Genomic DNA, 16,406 nt, shown 5'->3' with positions numbered 1-16,406 from the left:
GCGCGTGCGCGTGGGCCCCCCCGCGGCGCCGGCGGCTCCGCCTGCGGCCGGGCGGGCGGCGGCGGGTCTTGGAAGCCGGAGCCGTTTGTGGGGTTTACGTGGGCAGGCAGGGCTGCTTCCCGCGGCGGGGCACAAACACCCCCGTAGGACGCGAGAGGCGCTTCCTAAAGGCTTGTTGGGAGCGAGCGGCTCGGCAAGGCGTGGGGGCGAACACAGAACTACGGGGCTCCAATAGAGCTTAATAAAGCTTCGCAAATTAAAACCTGTGGTGTGGTTGAACTCTGATGTGGGCGAGCAATGGTGAAACCTGCTGGGGATGAGCTGTTAAAGGCTAAAGTGTGCTAGGGACGGTCRTGTTCCCAGCCAGGACAAGCCAGCTGGACACGTACTCCCTGTTTGCTCTTCCACCTTCACTGGCCTAGAGTCCCCCGTAGATCTTCTGCCCTGCTCGGCTTGCAGATCCATGGAGAGGCGGAGGATGGAGCAGGGAGGGAGGTGACCTGGAAGGTGGCCCTGCCACCAGCCAGGCCATGCTACACACGTTGCAGGTGCCAATATGTCAAGCACACGTTGCAGGTGTCAACATATCAACGCGCTGTTCAAGGCCTGTCACTGCCCGCCACGGACAGGGAAGAGCCGGTGCCTCCAGCTGCCCAGTGGGCCRGAGAGCAGGGCCGGCATCTCAGCCATGCGGGGACCCACGGCTTTGCCTCCGGGCTGCCTCATCCCTGCTGGCTTACCCGAGTGCGAGCGCGACTTACCTGTGTGTCAGCACGTGGGAAGCGCCAACCCTGCGGCTGCGCGGGGAGCATCCAGTGCCTTGGAGTCACCCCCCAGCTGAAGAGTTTGCTCTGTGGTGCACAAGAGGCAGGCCTGGCCTGGGGACACGGCAGTGCCAATATCTGTGTGTGGGCACAGGCTGTGGACTGCAGGCGTGAATTGTCCAGCATCAGAGAAAACGCAGTCAAGAACTGGGCTGTAGTACAGGCACAGGCCATCCCTATGTTTAGGCCTTCAAGTCAATTGCCTTTATTTATCTGAATTGTTATTTCTGCCGAAACGTTACATTTATTTCCAAACTTGTCAAAGCAGGGGCTACAGATAAACAGAAAAGGATATTTCAGGTCAAAGGAAATCAGCATTTTGTTCAGATCTATGCTGCTAGAGTAAGCAGCTAGCAGTATTCCAGTGTCTTTCTGCATCTTTCCATATTTTTTCCTTTCTACCCTTTTTTTCAAGAAACTGTGAATAGACCTGGAATTACTCAAAAAGGTGGTACTCTACCCTGTTACGCTGGTATTTGTAATGCACAGGTGAATGCGTGCCAGCATAAGGTGCCAGCTTATTTGGTGGTAAATTCAACCCACTTTCAGTTGCTTGGCAAAATTTTGCTGCCGTGCAGTTAAAAAAAAAAAAAAAAAAAAAGGCCAGTTGTGTATTTCAGAGGCTTACATTTTTATCATTATTCTGTAATTTTAAAGAAGATTTCTAAAATCTCTCACGATTTGCCCAAAGATCTTGAATGCCGTTAATAACTCTAAAGTACTTTTAAAAGCTCAAGACTTAAATTGCCAGTTATTTTTAGCATGACAGGTTTGGTTTTATCRAAATTTAAATTTCTGGGGGCGGGGGGAACTATAGCTTTGTTTTTCAGAGATTGATTATTACTACTATTGCAGTAATGTATGTATGTAGTAGGCAGGAGTTGTGAATCCCTTTCGTCTGTAGGTGGTAGCAGTGGGTGCCTTTGGAGAAATAACTGTAGGTTCTTTCTTTCCCTAAGATAATCATCTTCATTTCCTGCATAAACCCATCAGCTTAAAAGTAATTTTTCTTTTAAGACAGAAGTTAATAGGCATAAWTGTTGAGGGTAAATGCCTTTCTACTGTGACTGAATAACAGCCTGTTATTATCTAAGTGCAAAAAAGGTAATTTTGTGATAATTAGACTCCACTGAATATTTCTTAGAAAGTTTCTTTAGATACTTTTATCATTTTCATAGACAGTATCATTGAAACTTTTTTTGTCTGGTAGGTTTTGATGCTGTTACTTTAATATGCAATCTTACTACTTATAGTAAGATTACATATTATGATATCTTACTATCTATAAAACCTTTTTTTTTTAAAGATATGCACATATTTCTTGCTACTTGCAGAATTTTTGTTTCAGTGCCTTTATTTACTTTTTTTTTTTTTTTTATTTCTAGTACAATAATAAGTAAAATGACCTGAAAGTAAAATGAACAGGAGCAGGTTTCACGGGGGGAGCACTGAATCCTACCGCAGTAACACAGCACGTCTTTACAGTAATTTGTGGAGAGGATACTAAAGGATGTAACAAACTAATGATTAACTGTCTTTAGGAGACTTTCATAAAAATCTCTCTATATTAATGCTGTGCAGAGGATAAATATTCCCTGTGGGCTCTGGTTCCGGGCTCGCTGAATGTGAGTGGGAGTCTGGGGGTTTGGGACACCATGTAGCAGCAGTGGTAGCATCCGGCTTGTGCCAGTATGYTGGAGGCTCATGAAGGAGAAATGGAAGCTGTTACACTGAGGTAAAGTCAGGCAAGTTGTGCATTTTATTCTGTAACTTGTATTAATTCATTGATATTCACTCTTTGACTGCAAAGCCTGGGTATCAAACATGAAGAATTATACAATATACCTTCAGCAATCCTGGGGTTGTTCAGATCAGTGCTTTCATTCAATTTATTTCTATGCTAGTGCTAGCACGGGCCTTAATTCCTGGAACTTCCATGCCTGGAATAAGTCCTCTACTCCAAAGACAGATCCAGTGTCCTGCTAACACTAATGAAGCAGAGAGAGCCTCCCTCATGCCCGCTTTGAAAGCGAACAGCAAGATGTACYGAATACCACCAGAGTTTTATCGCAGTTTAAGGATGTGTTTTTTTCTTCAGTGCTAAGTCTATCTAGAAAACAAATAAATCAGCCAGCCAGCAATTTGGTTAATGAATTCCTTGGTTTTCAGTCCAAGAATCAGATACACAAACCTTCTCTCTCTGCACTGTGGAGCTGGTGGTGTTTGAGGAGTAACAAAAGTTACAGGAGTTTGTGCCTTAGCTGATCTACGATGGTTTCATTTAAAGCCAGAGGAGTTTGGTTACTATTTGGACAAATAGCTTGCAAAGCCTCATTTAGTAATTTTTAAAAGCTGAGATGGAGTTATAAGAATTTAAAAATATATACCGAACTCATCATATAACATACTTATTGTTGTGCTTCTAAATTATGTATATTTTTGTTATTCAGGAGTAACACACATCCACACTACCCAATACTTTAGTGGGTAAAGGAATGATTTTAATAATTGACCAAGACCACTGGAGATTTTCCAGGATTAAAAAAAAAAAAAAAAAGAATTCTGGAGAAGCATCTACTTTTTAAATCTCAAGATCCGTGGTGAGAGGAATAGTGTTGGTGAAAGCTGCTACATGTAGGTAATCTAGTTCACAGTCAGTTTGTGGCAGTGTTGTCTTGTCCACAGCTCAACTTGGCCACTTTTAAATCCATCGTGTTCCTAATGAAGTGCAGGTTAGGAGGGATCAGTGGGCCGGTGCCTTCCAGTCAATTTTATGCAGGTGGATCATAGAGTCTGGGGAACACAAAACAGGATGAGCACGATGCATTCGTTCTCACCTTCCTTGGTAAAATTTATGTAGGCTTATGGTGATAGCAGACCTTTAATTTGCTTCAAATAACTTTGTCCAATGTTGAGGGACATACTGTTCACAAAATCTGTACGCCAGCAGAGTGTTTTTATTAATGTGGTTGTCTTTACAGGTACCAGTGTAATCACTGAGCTGCTGCTTCTCTGAAGCCACCGGGATTTTGTTGAGGAGCAATAACACACAGCTACATTTTAAATTAGTGCCTTGATCAGACCCAGCAGTGCTACCAAGAGCTTGCTGGCATGCACGTCCACTGGGTGCACATGGCCTGGGCCTGGTGCCTTTGCAGCATCTCAGGGGCTTGAAAGAGGCAGCAGCCTCRGCTGAATCTTTTCATCTTCACAGTCCTTCATTGGCCACTGATGTCCTAATGTGTTTTCCTAGTGTGTTGTGCAGGGATAAGCAGGTGCCACCTCACCAGGACCTCGTGAGTCCTGCGCTGGATTCACTCACTGCTTTTTCTAGCCTTGGAAAACTGACACAACTGGTTGACTCCTTTCATTTAAGTGGGGACACCAGGGAATACTGGTATTGCAGGTGTTCCAAGTCCAGCCTAGCCCTGAGATATTTCTGACCTATTAAGGGGGAGAGAGAGCACAAGAAAAGACAGGATCCTGTGGAAACACCCATGTGATTCCATCTCCTGTCGTAAGTGTAGAAAAGCTAAACTAACCTCCCCAGTGCATGCACTGTCCTGGGCAGTGCAGCCGCAGGGGCTGAATCCTGGCTCCTGTTCACTAGCATAAAAGTTGTGTGTTGAGGGCTGATGGCCCTGCTGGAACAGACTCCTGCAAACACCTACAGTTTTACCACAGGAAAGCGCTTTTAATCACTTGTTTATTAAAGTATGCATGTTAGATGCATGTTGTATCTTCATATAGAAAAGCCTTTATATATATATATATATATATATATTTATTTTAAAGTACATTTTAGTGTCCTTTTCAACTTCAGCCAAAAAATTGTTGTTCGGAAATCTTTCAAACATATATATGAACATACAAATAGATATGCACACATATATACAAATATAGAAATAAATACACGCATATTTTCATAAATATTTCTTGGTTTTTGCTAAGAAATTAGATTGCAAGTTCAAATATGCATACATAGATATACACAGCTACAGAGGAAAAGTAGGGGACTTTTTTTTGTTAATCTTTATGGAGAAATATGAGAATTTATTGAAGTTATTTATAATAAAGTAACCATAAGCAGAGACTGCTAAACAGGATAGGTCTTTAGAATAGATTTTTTTTATAACATTCTTAAGAATGACAGTTCTTGACAAGCAGTAAATTATTAACTGCGTCATGTGGTTAGCAAAACGATTTCAGTTTCAGTTTGTTCAGCCAGTAAGTCCTTGAACTTTTCTTATTTTGTAAGTTTCACAAAGCGATAWATGGGAAACCGGCAAATAAACAAAACTACACATTTTTTAAATGAAAAACCTGTTTTTATCCCCGGCAGGTATTAAGGTAAGTCTGTATTTTATAGCATTTGAAAAGTACTGCAAGAAGTGAAGGCTTAGTTAATAACATTTTCCTKTTTCTACTTTATTGCAAAATGACTCTGTAAAAATATTTTAATGGTTAGAGAAGACATATTTATGACACCATATTTATGATAGGCACTCTACTCTTCTTGCTCCTATTGTATTAAATCTTGTACTTTTTATAAGACCAGGGACCRGATAATTCTGTGTGATCCAAACTATTCTCTCCCAGTAGCACTTACTGTGCCCCACTTGGTGTATTTAAACATGCTCTATATTCTCAATAAAATACAGTGGCTGTTAAGGGCTGGAGTCTTCAATGGAGATTTCACTTCTCTGCGCAGTCTGGGCTTCCTTGGCAGTAGGACTTCCTTGCTTCAAAGCCAGGAAGGAATCCTATTCAAAGATAAATTATTTCTTGTCGGTGAAGTGCTTAGGTAGAAAAATGATGGGAAGGTTGTGCACAGAGAGAAGTCAAATTATCCTATTATTCACTTTAAGAACAAAATTAGACATTACCCTCTGCCTCTTAAATATTCAGTGATACTCATTAAATGTGAATCTTGGTATACTGACGCATCCAGTCATTCACTTACCTTTTGCTGTTATGTTTCCTGCAGTGGTCAGTTAGTGAATTTAGTTATTTTTCATTCTCTGCTCTGAAAAATAGGCTTAATTTTCTGCTCATAAAAGGATAAAGCTTGACCAAGGTGGTAGGTACATCAAGTTGGAGAATAACATGTTCTTATGTAAATAAGTGTTAAGTAAATGTTAAGTAAATACAGTGTTTTGGAATGCTCCTGAATGGACCCTGCTAATATACTTGGAASTTTGTTCTTAGGCAAGCTTTCAGTTAATGAAACATTAGTTAACACAAAGTTCGGTTTATGCTGGACTGCATTACAAAGTCCACTTCCCTGGATGTGAATTGTGTTAGTGATTTGAAAGAGATAGTGGCGTTTTTCTGAGGGCGGTAGGAAAGGGCCGTGAAAGGATTCCAGCTATCCCAGACGTGAGATCACCAGATTTTGCTGACCTCGTCTGGGCCCGGACATGAAACCTAAGTAGGAGACAGAACAAGAAGCTAGAAATAACTGAGGCCTAGATCCAAAAAAATAATGTGAAGATGCCCAGCTCCTACTTAGGCTATTAGGTCCCCACTGTCTTCACTAGAAATTAAGAGCTTAGATTCTCTGTGCATTTGTAGCTGGGCCACYGTGTAGAATAGCTCAGTCAACACGAGCTAAGAATAGTTGTTACCTTCCAGGGAGCTCATGTGATACGGAGCAATTGTCTCCTGTCAGCTCTCAGTGGCTGCGTGCCCAAATTCACAAAAATCCAAACCGAGCCGCCCCCACCCGCCCTTCCCCCTGCCTGGCATTCCCGGCCACAGATATTCCAGAGGCATCGTCCACTACTGCCTGGTGGCAGCAGGAATTTGGGGCTTTGGCATATCCTCACATTCCATAATTCTGGGCTGCTGCCAGAGATCTTTTCCTAAGATCTGCAAAGGGATGGCGCAATTTTAATGTTTATAGGGCAGCAGAGCTGGAACTGAATGAAGSAGAGTGTAATTCCCTATAGCTTTTCTGCTTCCCCTGGAAGATATCAAAGATACAAAGAAATGTAAGGACTACCTAAATAGATCCCAGGGCTCTTTACAGTGTTAGCAATCTAAACATAGTTCTGACTATGAATGAATTCCATGTGCAGTGGACAGTGTGGTTAGGTGTCTGTGTGTAGCTACTCCTCATGTAGTTAGAGGGACATTTCCAGGTAGGCCGAGCTCGTTCCGTGTCTATAACGGGGAGAGCCATAGTGCTCTTCATTACTGTAGTCATTGCATATGAGCAAGCAAGCAGAAAAGATTAAACCAGATGTGTGGACACAAAGCCAGCCACACAGTCGGGAACCGTGTAATGATGTGTACTCTACAATGATGATGTGTGTTCAAGGCAGTTTTCTCAACCTTTGCACAGTGAGGAAGAGTATCGCAGAAGTTAAGAAAGCTCCAGGAAGGACTTGATCTTCTTTGCCCATAAACTGKKTTTTTAAAAGCTCGTAGGTAAGCTYATTTCTTAGGATTTTTATTAACTATTATTTTGATTAATCATCTCAGCTGCTGCTTACTAAGGTTCAGCATGATGAGGTTAGGAGGGAGTGACCTGCAGGTTCAGAGATGCAGCTTTTCCCTGGATTGACTGGTCACTGGTATCCTCACTATTTCCCACATTCTTTTATACTTCCTTGTTTATGTGATCATGCAAATTAAATTGCTGTATGATACTTCAAAAAAATAATTACTGTTACTTATGATCTTCCTTTTCCTTTTTTTTTTGTCTTTTTTTTTTTTTTTTTTTTTTTTTTATTAGGAGCCAGCAGCAACTAGGAAGAATGACTCCACCAATTTAAAAGACATCTTACATTTCTGCTTTCTGAGATAGATATACCAGTTAAGTCAGTTCAGTATTTAAACCAAGAACATAGGAAAACTGAAGTCCCTTTTTTCTGATTCTGTTTGCYGTAATAAAAATGCATACTCCAGCTTTCCTTGGAATAAAGCAATGTGAAGAGGTGGTGTCACTAGAAAAAAAATTATATTGCAGGACAGTATTTAGATTTATTCTGCCTTTCCTTTGTGTGAAATGAGGATAGAATGAGATTAGGGACAATCTAATGCATGATGAAATTTTGTAAGCAGGATTTTATCTTTTTAGTTGGTGGAATTATAATTCATGTAGTTGACATTGGAGTSGACTTCTGGGTAGCTAGTAAATATTTCTGTGAGGGACAGTACTATTGGGGTATATTGATACTGTGTTTTAGAGGTCTTTCATCAGTAGTAATTCAGCTATTTAGTTATGAGTGGTTTAAAAATGACTTTGAAAATCCTCATCCTGAAAAGCTGAAGTGGATCTTTCTAGTTCATTTCTTTCACTGTGGAATTTTTATAAGGTAAGCACTTTGTTGTTGTTTTTTAAATAAAAAAGCAAGAGAAATCACACTGCTATAAGMTGGCTTATTTTGGAAATTTCGGTGCCAGTTTGTTGTGTTAACACGGCTTCAGGCACAAATCCACTCCTGGCATCAACAATTCTTGCTCTACATGGGTGAATGGATTTGTGTCTGCTTATGCCAGGGGATCATTATGTCAGGTTTTGATGGAAATGTAGCTCTTTCTTCATTTTGCCTTTCAGTAATATATATTTTTTTCTATCACACCCTATCTTTACTTGATTAATCACTCTTTAATAGGATGTATTTAATAAAAATGATTGCGTTACAGGTACACATACTGTTCTACCTGTTAAAAATAATTTTCTAAAATGATGTTAAGAGGATTCATTTGGTTATTCTAAGTAATCAGACAGCCAAAGTATGTGGTAGYTTGTGAACTTGAGTGTCTAACTGTATTTGTATAGAAGAAACAGGGACCGAGTTAATGGTGACAGGACCCGCCCCCCATCAACTGGAGCAAAAGGCTCCAGTTGATGAACAAAAGTTACAAAGTTCTTAGAGCCACTCCTCAAAATCCATCAGTAGATAATGCGTACTATAAAGTATAAGTTGATAACAGCAAAAGGATATCTGTGATTTGGGATTGGCTATTATATTTCTCATATTTGTTTTCTTGGGTGCTTTGCAATTTTTTTTTTTTTTTAATTTTTTACTTGTTTAATTTTAATTTTTTAATTTTTAATTTTTAATTTATTTATTTTTGTTGAGGTGTGCACTTCCCTCCCATCCTCTCTCTTAGTCATTGAACTTATTCAGCTGATTTAGGTAATGACTCTCCCAGCTTTCTCTATCATCTATGGATAAAGGCAAACTTTGTCAGGAGTCACCTGATGAGGAGTCATCATGATCACGGGGACGAACCGTTCCAGAAGGCCAGTTGTGGCAGGACCTGGTCTTCTCTGCTCACCATAAAGAGAACTAGGGTCTAGCCACTAAGTGCTGACCTCTAGTGATTTATGCATATACCAGGGAGCTCCACAGGAGAAAATATTAGGAAGGTATTGAAGATATCAATCAGTGATGGATGGGGAGTTAACGGTGCACAGTTCTGAAATGTGAAGTTGGGGAGCCATGAAACAACTACACCAAGTAGCTGTGATGTGTGACTCTGGAGACACAATGAGACAATCAAAGTCTCCCCACTTTTATAGGACAGGAGCAGCCTTGATGGAGCTGTAGGAAGTTCTCAAGGACAGAGAGTCCCCTGAGTTATGTTTAAATGAGCTGGTTCAGGCACCAGAGGCTGTCTAAGCACAGCATTTTTGGGGTTCAGAGCTACATAATCAACCCCGCTTCTGGGCTAAACTTAATACACTATGTGGTGGTGTAACTGTCCTCTGAGTGGAATGAGAAGGGTTTCCTACTTTTAAGCATATTTTGTGTTCTTTAAAGTAGGGCATACCTACCCGCAAACAAATTTCTGGTCTGTAATTCCTTTCCTTTGGAAACTATGGCAGTGACTGACAGAGACATTCCTCAACAAAGTCATTACATATACGATAATGAACAATGGTGTAACAGCAAAAATACTTGTATCTTCATTTCGTCTTGTGCATTCCYATTAACACAGCCGGTGCCCACTACGGGCTGTGAGAGCAGACTGCTAGCAGCGTGCTGACCTTTGCTCTGTGTTTCCTCTTCCACCTGTGAAGTGCTCACAGATACTGCTTGGAAGCCCCATCTCCTTTCTAATACAAGTACCCTAATAGTTAAGATCATGCTCTAAAGAGAATTAACATAAAGCATATGGCAACCCTGTATTTGTCTGGATTACCCACTGCACCTTCAGTTTAAGGTTTAAGGCTACATTTACCTAAAATACATAACTAATAAAATATTTTAATGAATGCATTTTTTAATTCCAATTGCTTTTTCAAAGAATGTTTTTTCCATTTATGAGATGGAAAGAGTAAACTGTTACAATAAGGCATATATYATTGCTATACTATGATTATAATAGTTTCAGAGCAGGCACAGTGTTCAGCTGAGCCATGGGGCATGATAAATGAGAAAAATTGGGTCTGATCTGTGCTTTAGTAAACTTTCCTCTTGAAGGTGATTGCAGTTGTCCAAGCTAAGCCTAAAAATCTATTATAGACCCTWCTTAAAATGTCCTAATATTGCATGCCAATGGGCTGATTAGAAAGGTAGTGCATGCTCAAGGTGCCTTAAAGAGGAAAGATCTGTCATGGGGAGCTATAGTCTGCTAAGTGACAGCTATAGYCTAAGTGACACAGTCTGTGCAGCTCAGGGAATGCCACCTCACTTACCTATCATCATGTAATGGAGATTTTGTCAAGGAGAAACTGAAATATTCATTTTTTTTCTAGAAAAAATGTATTTTATACAGTATTCAAGGCAGAAGTGGATTAACTGAAATAGCTACAAGTAATGAAAAATACTGACGTACCATCTGATAACATTATTAACAGCATAACATACTAGGTTTAGAAGCAATATGCTTTGAAACCTGACAGATGATATCAAGTGTGCATCCAACTGAAATATTCCTTTTACACCATGTCTGGTGTTTGTCTTGCTCATCATCTGCCTTCTCAGCTGTAAGCTCTGGAGCTTGAAATTTGTACAGCTGGTTTCCACTTCTTGCTGCTTKAACAAACACAGACTTTGTTGAATGAATGTATGGAGAAGTAACAGATTGGTCTACTCTATTTTTTTTTTCTTGAAAACACTGCAAATTCTCCAGATGTTTACACCTTGGATGCAAGAACCATATGTTTTAGACTCCTAATTATTTTCTAAACTGAAAAAGCTATAGATCATTTGCCAAACAGCTTAGTTCTTTACTTACGGGAGATTACTCAGAAAACAGTAAGAGAAATACAGAACAACATAAACCAAGAAAACAGTACCCTTTGGGAATAAATGTTGAAGCTACAGCCAACTCACAGAATCAAAGTACGGCCTAAAAGGCAGGGCTGCGGTCTCTGAACTTCCATAAGAGAAGGACAAAGGATCCCTTAGGCCCCTGCAGGGTGKCAGTGCTGTTCCACACCTACAGCTGATGCTTCCATGTTTCAAGCTCTGGGGTGTTAACCCCTGTATGAAGCACACTTGGATATTATACTAGGGAATAAGCAATGATTCCTCTAATATTCCCCTAGCAAAAAATCTGCAAATCTTCACTTGTGGCTACTGGGGGACCCTTTATACCATGTCCTATGTGGTCAAAGAATTTGCTCTTTAAAGACAGCGGAGGTTAAACTTTTAACACTCGAGGAGATACTTCTGAGTGTCCTTTGCAAGCTGCAGAGCACTGTGCTCCAAAGCCATGAATGAGCAGTGGGATGAAGTCTGGGTGTCTCGTGATATCCTGCCCTCTTGTTTYTGTGTAAAGGAAATGCAAGCATCTGGGTTTTATTCATCCTGTGGACAACTGGGGAACTAGGAAACTCTGACATTTCAGCATGCACCTTGAAATCACCTTAAATGCAGAGAGTGGCATGGGGCCTTGCCCTTCCTGCAGGCTGGCAGACTTGCAGACAGCCTCACATAACCAAGTGAGGTTCTGTGGAGCTCTCCTTGCTTTCTCCTAAAACTAGCTCCGAAGGAACAATACCATCCTCATAGCCCGAATGACTGAATTCTTCTGATGAGGGGAAAGTCATTCAGCAATATTTATAATACCAGAATTGTGAGCAAAATAATGAATTTTCTGGAGAAGGATGGACTGCTTTTGCTGTCCTTTCCTGCTTTACATAGTCAAAGTAGGTTCACTGGAGAAGGATATTAGAAGTTCACAAGTTCTGGGAACAGAACAAATCAGAGTTTGAAGATGATGACTGAAGACTGTTAAGCTCAAAATCTTATTTATGGGCATATATACCTTACATATAGAGTCAAGAATTTATTGGTAATATAATTGAAATCTTAATAGCCTAATATAAGAATTATTATTAGTCCAGATCTGATACAGACAAAGAAAGAATCCTTCCGTGCGGAAAAAGTGTTGATAATAGTAATGATACAGTTAACACACATTATTATACACATATTTCTTAGCTTCCACCCTTTTTTCTGAAGGAGTGCTCACCATTCCTCTGTTCCCTTGGGACCAAGGGCCAGTGGCTGCATTCTTGTGGTGATGGTGGTGGTGGGTTGATATGGGTGTTATTAGCATTTGAATCTTTTCCTGAGAGTTCATATTGATGATTTCATCTTCCTCACCGCTGCTTGTGGTCCTTTTGTATGTTTAGTAACAYACTTTTACACTGCTATGTAGTACTTTTAAATAAATAAGAAGTTAACAAAATAAAGGTTGTAATCTTATTCATGCCTCATTCTGTTCTGTTAAGGGACTGTTCTATTATTAATTTCATTAGTCCCTTCCATTTTCTGAAGTTGTTTTACTTCTCAAAACCACTATCTAATCAAGTTTCCTTTCTTATAGGTATTGGTTTGCTTTGAAATACAGCTACCAGGCTGCATTTAAACAAAACAGTAATGGCGATGTATCAGAAAGAGAGCATCCCAATTTCATTCATAAACAAGCCATTGATATAATGACTGATATTAGCATGCTCAAGGTATTCAAGACTTTTCTCGAGAGCAGTCCTCAACTCCTTGTCCAGATTTACATCCTCATGGAACATGACAAAACCAGCTTCTGTCAATGTGAGTCCTTCTTTCTCCTTAATTTGGAAACTTAGTATCGTATTTTAATAGATAATTCATGYTGTTGGATAATATTTTAATCACACACTCCACAGTTTGACTACTCTGCATTTAGTTKTAATTTGTGTCTACTAGATGGTCTGTTTTGCTAAGACTTCACTGTAACAAGTCATAATATTTACTATAAACATGATACCTYATTTGAAAAGAAGTTGTTGAATAAGATTAATGCATCCATTTCAGAGCAGGCTGTTTTGTGTGTGTTGGCTTACATCAAATAAGATTTGCACTGTTGTCTACGGTCTATTCATAGCAATGGAGTTAACACATACAGGGATAAAACAGTCAGATGTTCCTTAAATATGACCATGCAAAGGGAACCTCTTACAGATGTCTACATTATAGACAACCTGGCCTCAATATCAACTGCTGAATCAAGTATTTATTTATTTCTAAGTCTGCTCTGTATGGAGCTGGCAAATATAACGTAACACAGGCAAGACCAAGTGGTTGGAGGCCAGGCAGGATCCTGTAGGCATCCCAAATGGCACTAGATGCCTAGATTTAGGCATGTGAGCCAAGATTACTTGTCCAACAACAGAAAAGAAATATAAAGACAGTGTAAAAGAAGTTTAAAGAAAACAGAAAGTTGTCCAAACTATTCAGAAGTTTTAATATAAAGTATATTTTTCTTAGGACTAACATTTATGCTTATGTTTTGTTTAGATGCTGCCATTTTCCTGTCTTTTTGTGGCATCTCCTATTCAACGGTTGATTATCAGATATCATTACGAAAATCTCTGCCTGATAAAGATGAATTTCACGTGCTATCCAAGCTGGTATATCTCTTCTATAAACTGCTTACAATCACGTCTTGGATACTCAGTATTTCACTGATTACTCTTCTGAGTGTCAGAAGTTCTGTATTTCTGTTGATACTTCTTTGGAGCTGTGCCTTTTTGTGGACTTGGAAACAACACACAACATTTTGCAAATCTAAGGTGATGGAATATCTGTACAGAATTGTTGTTGGAGTCATTCTAGTTTTTACCTTCTTTAACATAAAGGGAACAAAAACAAAAATKAACATTTCTATTTATTATGCTACTCATACCCTTCTAATTTTAGGCGTTTTGTTTATATATTGGTTTTGGAAACCTTCCTTTACCAAGGAAATACATTTTACAATTGTGGGGATCTTAACTGTTGTCAGTCTAGTCTTAGGCATTATTTTTCTACTTGTTTATTATAGGCATTTTCATCCCACTGTGTATTGCAGACAACAGACATGTTCAGATGAAACTGATGGAGAGTCAGGAGGGAAAGATAGAATGGAAGTAGGTAGATTTCAAAATTTCATTATGCAATGAGCAGTATAGATTTTTATGTAGATATTTATGTAGATATTAAGTAAATATTTCCCAGAGTGTCTGTTTCTCTGATGTTTCTCTGAATAGTTTCAATTTTTAATAGTAAGTAAATGGATCAGAGCTACTGTTTCTGAATAAATATTGTCTTCTGTAATGTTGCATAAAGCCTTTGCTATATGACAATTTATTTGTAGGTTAGCCAAAGCTATTTTTGAAAAATGAGCCATGAGAGCTATCCTTCCAACCCAATTCACTGTTCCAGTTTTTAGCAATGCAAATAAAACATAGGAGAAGCTGAAAGTGAAGCAAAAGCAAGCTAGCATTAATAGCATATGATATTTAAATAAATATCATATTGATATTTATTCATGTTGAGTTTGATGATGATATTTATTCAATCATGTTGAGTTTGTTCAAAACAAAGGTTGTTTTTCTCTGCTGCTGGAAGGAAGGAGGAGTGCGTATGAAATAAGCAGTGGCAGTGATCTGCTATCTCTGCTTCACCCCATTAGTGCAAGAGCTACAGTTCTTCTTTAGCTGACTGTAGCTACAATCCTTCCTGCCTCCTTAAATATCCCCTGAAGAACGACAGCTTTGATTTATGGCACAATCACCACCTTGCAACAAGGAAGTTTGGGGAGGTATTGCAATCACTTTATCTTCTAGGTGCCTTAATGACCCCTTTACCGTTTTCGTTGTGCTAGCCTTTCACACACCTTCTTGCGTTTAGGGATGATGCCACCTTGTTGTTCCAGACTGCAATAGCAATCTGAGTGATTTATTGGTAGCAGCATGCGTCTTGCATATGAAGGAAGAACAGTCTCCTTGGAAGCTTCCTGCTCCTTTGAGCTTTAAGATGTAATAGTTTAAATGTAGATTTCCACTAAAACAGATAGATATGCAAGGCATGTTGTGCCATAGCTTTTTTTTACCGCTGTCCCTAGAGAAAAGAGAAGCAAATGTTCTGATAAGTTGCTTTAGCAGGGCCAGGACTGAATAGGGCTGGGAAACGATGGAATAGCGAGCCTGTCCAGCAAGATTTTTCTGGCAGAATGCAGAACTTTTCAGTCCATTTTTCAAATGCTCAATCAGCAACACAAGGAAATAATATTCATAACCACAGATTTTTCAGAAATTAAAGCTTAGAGGAGGGATTTCAGAGCTGCTAGATTTTAAATCTGAGTTATAAAAAATAGGCTTCTTCCCCCACACCACCTTTCACCTTCCAGTATCTCACAAGTACATTTAGAATAGCCACGGGCAAAGGGAGGAAACTGAGCTTCACAAAAGAGATGAGAGATAAGCCAAACTGATAAACTTTGCCAGGACCAAATGTGTTAGCATTACTGATTGACAGAAGCCATCCATGAAACTCTGGGGGMAGGGTTGATGCTTGGGTTGATAGAGTGGAGCAGAGCAGCTTCCYGTGCCCTGTGTCAAGTCCATGGATGCAGATGACATATTATTTGTTTTCTTCCAGGCTCATCGCAGCTCAGTGAAGTTTCTTTCCTCTTACTTTATCACACAAATTGTTTCCACAGTTCTCTTTGCTAGGCCAACCAGATACATCTCCATAACCCCTTCCAAGAAAATAAATTTCTAGAGCATAGTTTGGACTGAACGCTCTGCCYTTCTTAGGACTTGCACAGAAAAGCATGATAGTAAATAATGCACTAGGATGGCAGGAAAGTTCTTCATTTCCACTCATGAGTAGCAAGGATGTGGTACCTGAAATGGAGATATAATATAGCACAGTCCCTGAGACTGAGGCAATAGTTGTGCTAAAATGAGTATATAAAACAACACCCTTATATCTAGCTACCCTGAAAAAGGAATTATGCTGTTTGCCCTGCAAAGGCAGTGTTGGTATTTTTAAAGGAGAAAGAGCATCCTGCTCCATTCACTGTGATGGTCCAAGCTCTGCTTCCTTTAGCTACAGAGTATTTATTGCTGGTCATGGGGCCTCTGGCAGAAAAATGCCTGCCTGACTTTAGGTTGAATTTACTCTTACTTTTCCTCTCACAGCAAGAAYGAAAGAAACAAAGGATCCTGAACTATGAAGGCTAAGATCACTTAATTATTTTACATATTTTTACAGTTCATTCAACTGAAATCCTGAGAAGGTACTAGGACTAGGTAGGCTGGAGAAGGAAGAATATTATTTATGTCTTGTAGAAAATTATAAAATTTGG

At 39.7% G+C, this 16,406-nt stretch overlaps 1 protein-coding gene and 1 long non-coding RNA gene across 2 annotated transcripts; one reads left to right on the top strand and one right to left on the bottom strand.

The window, feature by feature from the left end:
• Nucleotides 1-3,375: 3,375 nt before the first annotated feature.
• LOC112944206 lies at nucleotides 3,376-5,838 on the bottom strand. The gene is made up of 2 exons (XR_003248733.1): nucleotides 5,788-5,838; nucleotides 3,376-3,617 (listed from the first exon to the last, which is right to left on the bottom strand). It is a non-coding gene; the product is annotated as an uncharacterized LOC112944206 (long non-coding RNA).
• A 1,903-nt stretch (nucleotides 5,839-7,741) lies between these two features.
• Nucleotides 7,742-14,545, top strand: XKR9 (XK related 9). The gene is made up of 3 exons (XM_026035592.1): nucleotides 7,742-8,146; nucleotides 12,621-12,844; nucleotides 13,571-14,545. Exons 1-3 carry the CDS (start codon nucleotides 7,872-7,874, stop codon nucleotides 14,212-14,214), a joined length of 1,143 nt encoding a protein of 380 aa, XP_025891377.1. The 5' UTR covers nucleotides 7,742-7,871; the 3' UTR covers nucleotides 14,215-14,545.
• Nucleotides 14,546-16,406: the final 1,861 nt, after the last annotated feature.

The sequence above is a fragment of the Nothoprocta perdicaria genome, unplaced genomic scaffold (assembly GCF_003342845.1).
Source record: "Nothoprocta perdicaria isolate Ctin4 unplaced genomic scaffold, notPer1 scaffold_162, whole genome shotgun sequence".
Taxonomy (NCBI): Eukaryota; Metazoa; Chordata; class Aves; order Tinamiformes; family Tinamidae; genus Nothoprocta; species Nothoprocta perdicaria.
Note: the sequence above shows the minus strand (reverse complement) of the source record. Positions and strands in the feature narration are given on the sequence as shown.